General features: G+C 41.3%; 1 protein-coding gene across 1 annotated transcript in view; it reads right to left on the bottom strand.

Annotated features, from left to right (window-relative positions):
- Positions 1-786: 786 nt before the first annotated feature.
- The window catches only part of LOC104413084 (cytochrome P450 2J6-like), a 10857-nt gene continuing 4229 nt past the window's right edge, over positions 787-7414 (bottom strand). The window contains exons 5-9 of the mRNA XM_010023993.1: positions 6212-6388; positions 4227-4368; positions 3410-3597; positions 2084-2225; positions 787-965 (exon numbers count right to left, since the gene is read on the bottom strand). Of these exons, the coding sequence (XP_010022295.1) occupies positions 787-965; positions 2084-2225; positions 3410-3597; positions 4227-4368; positions 6212-6388 (828 nt within the window). The remainder of the gene's footprint in view (positions 966-2083; positions 2226-3409; positions 3598-4226; positions 4369-6211; positions 6389-7414) is intronic.

The following is a 7414-nucleotide window of genomic DNA, read 5'->3' as shown; positions in this document are numbered from 1 at the left end:
TCCAAGCAGGAGCAATAATGGGTGTGCTAGCTAAAAAAAAAATCCCTCAAACCAAAACCAAAACAACCCTAACAAACCAACCACTTGGCAATACATTATAACAATGATCAGGCTGCCAAGTCACACATTCGCATTGATAGTAAAACCCAAAGTTAAGTTTCTTTCTTCAGCTTCAGATTAACCCTCTATCTTCTTTATGGGAGATATGTAACATCAAATACAGACATTAATGCACCCACATTCTAATGTGTTTCCTGGGTTTGGGTGTTGTTTTCTGCTTGGTTGGTTGGTTGGTTTTTAATTTTTGCAACCTGTCAACAAATTGAAGTGGCAAATTTCAGGACATTAAAACCAAAAGATAGCTTTAAAAGTGTGTTTTCCAGAGTCAAATTACTTGAGGTCATCAAACCACTTACCTAAATGGCACCTACTCAGCTCTTGTTGAGATCCTCAGTTGAATTTTACTGAGGTTTGCCCAGGAGCATTATGATGATTCTGCTTGATTAGGACACATCATACAAGCATCAACTAGGAACCGTAGCATATTGCTTCAAGTGCTCTCCAAGAGGAGCATATGGTTAAGATCCTTGCAAGAATATCTGAGACTTTCACAAGGACTGGACCAAAAGTACTAGTACTAGGTTTGTGGCTTGCATCCACTTTCTAAATAGCCCTGGAATAGACTAATGCCAATATCCTGGCTAGCAGAAGGAGGTTTACACATTTGAGAGGAAATGCACTGAGATGAAGGTGGATGTCTCATGCTGCTCTGTGATGTGCAGCAGCCTAGCGTGGAATGGCACAAATCCTGTAGGGGTGAGGCTGCAGCGTACCCCCCAGAATGGGCTCTGTGCTGATCTTCGTCACCCCCTCAGGGAGCCGGAAGGTGAATGCCCGCAGGAGGTTGGCAAGGAAAATAAAGAGCTCAGTTCTTGCCAGATGCTCCCCCAAACACACACGGTGCCCTGTAGAAGGAAGATGGCAGGGATGAAAGTGACATATTGAGGAATTTTTCAGTTTCATAATCACTTTTTTCATTCTTGTTATAAACAGAGGGTTTTCTTTTTTTCAAGGCCAGGATCATAAAAGCCACAGAATTAGAACTCCAAATTTTCTGTCAGAGATATCTCATCCAATGTCATAAGTTAGGAATGCCAGATGAAAATCTTGAAGAAAGTGCCTGAGGTACCACCACCATTTCTTTCTTGACCTTGCTGGACCTGGCAGAAAATTCTTTTCCTTTTATACAAGTTGTTGGGCTTCGGGGTCATACACAAAGAACCTGCCAGCTGTTTACGTGTGCTTTCTTAGTGAGCTAAAGTCAGTGGATGAAAGTTACTTAGCAATTGCATTCGCAACTGAACAAAGGCTTGGCCACTTTACAGGCAAAAAATGAAAGACCAATGTAATTTCCAAGTATTCCTCATTGGAACCAATGACATGAGCAGAACAGGTAAATAATACCTTAATTTTTCTGGATTAGCAGACAAACGAAAGGAAAGAAAAAGCCATTTGCATTAAGATATCATTCCTGAGCTGACAACTAAGTGACTAGTCTGCTATAACAACAGAGAAACTAAACCAAAACCAAAAGAGTAGGAACTTGAATGCTAAATGTGATTGCTAACTGTGCACTCTTCTCTTACTTCCTTCTTTTGCAATTGGAATTTCAGTTCTGTAAGCAAAAACTTAATCCTTTGTTTACCAGGATGCATTCTGCTTTTCTTTCAGTTTGTTCCTTTAAAAAGAATTACAAGTAACTCCAGGACACACAGGACACATTGTTTTTCAGGAAAAATTGTACATATAAAGACTACTACAATCAAAACCTGTGGATGACTGCAGCATGCAATATGCCCAAGAGATCCAGGAGTTTAAGCTGGATTCCCACTTCAGAGTCCTAAGAATATTTTTGGGTCTGATAGCACAGAAGCATCTCCCCTGACAAAAACAATCCAGTACTGTTCTTTAAAAGCAGCAAACAGCAGGGAGACAAAATGTTATCTGAAGAAATACCATAGTCTCATACTTCCGTATTCTTCATCTAATCTGTTGGGTCAGTTCAAACTGCCAGTGCATTTACCTGCTGAAAATGGTAAGAAGGCTTCTCGAGGTATAAAGTTTCCATCTTTATCCAGAAAGTGGCCAGGGTTGAACTGTCGAGGTGTCTCCCATTGCTCAGGGTCATACAGAACAGATGCTATATTTGGCATAATGATGGTGCCCTACAAGGAAGAAACTGTTGATTTAGTTCCAACTAGTAGCTTTTTACCCATCAGTTTCTGCCTGGCAGATAAAACTGCTGCTTGTTATCAGTTCTTTGTAATGAGCCAGATATGGTGTGGTTAGAAGACTGTTTGTTTCCCTAGAGAATTAGATTTTGTGATCATTTTCTGAGTTGGATATTATCTTTTGTCAACCCTGCAGCTGTGTCAGTGGGTGTTATCAGTATTAGCGATGTTGGCACAACTGCGTTGTGACCACTTTTACAACTATTCAATAACACTTCCAGCAGGATTCTTTTGTTGATATTCAGGTCCCAGCATTGGAAACCTCCCTTCAGGCTTAAGACAGAGAAAAATGCATTCAGAAATGACTGCAGTACTTCATCGACAACAACCTCGGAGCCCTTTTAGCAGTAGTACTTCAGGCTTTTTTCTTTACAGGTTGTTCCCAGCAGACCAGTTTGGGTGCCTTAGCTACCTGGCTGTCAGATGAGTGAAACCTTCACCACAAAATGAGTTAGGTGGGGCCAGTCCCAGATGCTGGTAATCGTGCTGGCCTCTCCCATCTCTCTTGCAAAAAAACCAACCAATTCCTGCTTCTTGCTAGTGTTTTACAGTGAGAAATGGCACCCAGTATAGCCTACATCATGCTAAAAATGCTTTACTGGCTTTGAACACGTGTCTTAGGCAGTATTTGGGAGCGACTTCCTCACTGTCAGCTGTGGCTGACAGTCTCTCAGCTGTTAGATATTCAGGCAAGTCCCTTAGCTCATGGAGTCAGTGGAGCTATGACCCATCCTCTTACAAGTCTTCCTCCATCCCAGGAATGCTGACAGTGCCAGACTGGGCAGGGATGTCTTAACCGGTGCTTTGGCAAACGAGTTTCCCTTCTCTGTCTATCCCCAGACAAGCAGAGCTGGTCTCTGCAGTTGTGCTGTTGAGCAGCTCGGCAGGAACTTAAGGCTTCTGTGGCAGGAGCAGGGGTCTTACGAGCTGTCTTGAGTGCCAACACACTGAGAGACTTGTTTTATTCCTGGAGCCACAAACAGCAACTCTTCCCCAGTCACTACATTTCTGGGTCATATGAGGAATAGTTTATAGATGGAAAATGGGTTATGAAACTGAAACAAAAGCGAAATGTCTCTCTGCTGAAGAAAGAACAGAGGCTGGAAATGTGTCTTTACCTTTTTGATGGGGAATCCTAGCAATGTTGTGTCCCTCACACACACTCTAGGCATGCCAACAAAAACAATGTTGCTGAAGCGTTGGATCTCATGAACCACAGCGTTTGTATAGGGTAGTTTTCTCCGATCCTCATAGCAAATTAACTGTGAAGGACCCAAAACAGTATCCATCTCCTTCTGCACTTTCTCTGTTGAGAAACACACACCATTTCAGATGGGGAAAATGCATAAAATATTTTAACTGTCTTTTCTCAGAGCAACATTAAAATGTATTTTTTCAATATAGCACATAAAGTCTGTAACCTGTGATTTAATGCCTGAGTTTAATATATGAAAGTAAAAATGGGGGGGAAGAGAGGGGATAACAGTGTGCTCCAGAAACATAAGCAATGACTACACTGTACTTATTCCAGCTCTGACATTTATCTTACAGAATGCTTGGTGGGTGTAGGGCAGGTCAATCAGCTCCAGGTTTTGAAGGTATTTAGGGATTGTTCAGTTTACTTCATCTCAAAAATCTAAATCTTGTTTGCAAAATTGACATAAATGCCTCAGATATTAATTCCCAGTGCAAGGGATGAGTTGAGCAGAGTTGGTCCAAGTATGGCCAACTTTTGTCTCACTGCAAGAGCCTTCAGCCACCTGGTTTGGTCAGGACATAGGATGGCCTCTGATACTCCCTCTGCTGCCATTCTTTGTGTTTGGAGAGAGCGAGAGCCAGGCTCAACTAGTGGCTTTTGTGCCTGCAACTCATTATATTCAGCCATCAGTAACATTCGTAGTACCCACAGCATTTCACAGCAAGAATCCTTCTCACCTTGGATGTCTGGATTCACTACCATATAGAGCAGTCCCCAGTACAGTGTTGTGCTTGAAGTCTCTGATCCACCGAGGAAAAGATCATTTATAACATATACCAAGTTGTCTTCATCATACTTGGGCTTGACCCCATCTTTAGACTGTAGATGATGATAAAAAGTTGAAGTTAAAGCATAAAAATGAGGTCATCCTGCATGCCTCCTGTGTGGAGAGTCCTTATTTCCATGTGCACAAAGAATATTCAAAATTACAGGTTTTGATGAGTACTAAGAGATTAATAGTTTCCCAAATGGACATGGTAAGTCTGCATTGCCCATTTTCATTACATGGAATAATCTTTCACTAAAAACTGGGCAATTTTATGCATCTTGACTTAATCACAAAAACTTTAAAGCACACTACGAGTTTTGCAGTTAGCCTAGAGTATGCTTCTAAACAAGTGCTCCACAATGTGTCACTCAGGCCTTGGTCTTTCCAGAACGGTCAAATGGTGCTAGCAAATACCAAAGGAAAATCTATCTGAATAAAAAGATCTCAACAGAACATCTTAAGAGTAATTTCTTCTCTCAGTCCAGGACAGATGTGAACTGGTATGAGAGAGGTACCCAAGTATTTTCATCTTATAGTAAGGGAGTAAAATATAAAAACAATTAGAGAAAACACATTAGGCAAAAACATTTTAAAATAAACATATTGCTATAACTTACATCCCTGACACCAGAGTAAACTGCATCTTTGCCTCTAAAATGCTTATTTTAGTAAATCTTGTCATGGTCACTCAGATATAATGTACAAGAGGGTGTATCAGCTCCTTGCAGAGCCCATGAGCCAACACTGACAACACAGAAGCCTGACTCGATGAAAGCCAGACACAGAAGCTACATAAACTTCATCTACCCTAGGAAGGAGATGCTTTGCTTAGCTCTCAAATGTATCCCAAAACATCTAAGTTTGAAGCAGACACGCTGGTGCTCTTAGCAGAGCCTCTCTGGCTCATGAGTCACTTCCTGCTATGGAAAATAATAGCCTGGCCAGGAAAGAAGATTAACAGTTTATTACGGCACTGCATGTGAAATTGTTTCCTAGGCTCTCCAATAGATGCCAAGCCAACCATGCCCCAGAGTGTGGGGAAATTAGAGGTAACACAGGAAGAACAGGCTTGGGACCCCCAAATGCATCCCTTTTAGGACCTGCTGATGACAGCATCCATCTGTCAAGAAAGCTGACAAGTATGATGCATAAAATGTATATTCCAAGGTTGGTCAAATATCAAGTAGGCTGGCATTGCTGAGGTGCAACTGCTGAAAGGGACAGGGCTGAAGGTGGAAGGACTTCTCTCTTTTTGGTGCTGCCATGCCGAATGATACCAAGGGATTTTAGGATAGCCTGGAAATCCTTTAAGAAATGCACAATCTCCTCAGACCAGGACCTAAGGAGAGTTTCCAGTAAAGCGAAGATCCTCCACAAATGGTTCCTGCTCAGAGGAGAAACCATACAGTTGTGTGGCACAAGGACAGCCAGTGTTAGGATGCACACTGAAACCCAAAGCAGCATGTCAGCTATTTCAGGGTAATTATCTGTGCACGCACATTTAATCCCATTGTAAACATGAGGTACCCTATTGTAGAAGATGAGGTAGTCTACCAAAGTTCTGTAACCAACAGGTATAAAGTGTTCCATATTGGTCATATTAAATCTCAATCCTATTAAAGGATTGAAGTAATCACATGGATATTTATTGAAAGCAGATGATAGGTCGTGAGTTCACACCCTGACATACTTTACTGTAATTTGTTCATATAACCAAAACATAAAACTAGATGCCTTTCTGGGAAACAGGAGTTAGTAAGTCCCAAGCTACTGTATTCATATTAAAGAGCCTATGAAATGTAAGAAACTATGATGGAAGGGGTCAGACTGAATTTAATGGTCTATTTGTCCTTATACTTCGTAAGTGTGCGATCAGGAAGAATGAACACTTACTTTCTCCATCTCAGCCAGGTAAAAGTCAATGAAATCCTGTGGTTCATTCGGAATCCCTCTCTCCACATGTCTTCTGATCTCCTTCCTTGCAAAAGAGCTCAGGATATCATAGCAAGACAATGCCTTCTTATGAGGACCAGGGAGGCGGCACATCAGCCAGGGGACAATTTCATACAGCTGCAGGAGGGACAGGCAAGAGGTAGTGTAAATTATCTGTCAGTAATAAAGCTGCTTTTAGAAAGACCAAAAGGCTGAATTGTCCTTTCTGGAAAAATTGATAGTGGAGTAAACAAATTAGCATTGCTTTGAATAGATTTTTGCCATCATGTGAGAAAACTTTACTAGTAATTTTGACATGCTTCTGGGGGTCAAGGCAGTACTGAACACACTCGGCTCATGCCAATAACTTTACTTGGCTAATGCAGATCAGTAGACCTTACTCCTGCACAGCTGGAGACCCTGGCTCCCACACGCTCAAAATTTAAGGACATCCTTTCTGGATAGCATGTGGCTATTACGGTTAACAAGTCTGCAGCCCCAAGTGGCCGGTGGAACTTGTGGAGCTCACAGAAGGAAAGTGTAGACCGGGTATCACTCTATGAGCTAATTTAATTTTCCCTGTTAGAGTCCTCATGATGACTATAGGACCAATAATTGTTCTGGTGGTTAGAAATATTTTATCTTCTATGTGTATTTATACACATACTTTTATTTTCTATGTGTATTTATACACATACTTTTATTTTCTATGTGTATTTATATACGTATTTGTCAGTTCAAAGAATTGTTTTATAGCTTGGGTAGTTCTCTCTTTGCTGCATCTGCCATTCCACCCTGCCAAACAAATAGCATTTTTATCTCCTCTCTTTGTTCTTTAAGACCTAACAAGAGAAGTAAGTAGAGGTGGGAGGAGCAGCATTGCAGAGATCAAATTTATTACAAACTCCAGTCTTAAATGAAATTTAGAGGTTTCTGTTAACAGTGTCAGAAATGCTGAAAGACATGAAGCCAGGAGTCAGAGATGCGTCCCCTTAAACTTGCAAAGAAACAAGAGAATTCTTAAAAATGGCTTCAAAACCAAGGAGGCAGCAATAAAGGCCCCAAGGACATCTCTTAGCTCCCAGTTTGCATTTGCCAGTTGCTCTGTATTTAATGAAGTCCCATTTTTGTATCCACACTTTAATTTTCTACCTATTTCGGGGG

The sequence above is a fragment of the Nestor notabilis genome, unplaced genomic scaffold (genome assembly GCF_000696875.1).
Source record: "Nestor notabilis isolate BGI_N333 unplaced genomic scaffold, ASM69687v1 scaffold11441, whole genome shotgun sequence".
Classification (NCBI taxonomy): Eukaryota; Metazoa; Chordata; class Aves; order Psittaciformes; family Psittacidae; genus Nestor; species Nestor notabilis.
This window is presented reverse-complemented; position numbering and strand designations above follow the sequence as displayed.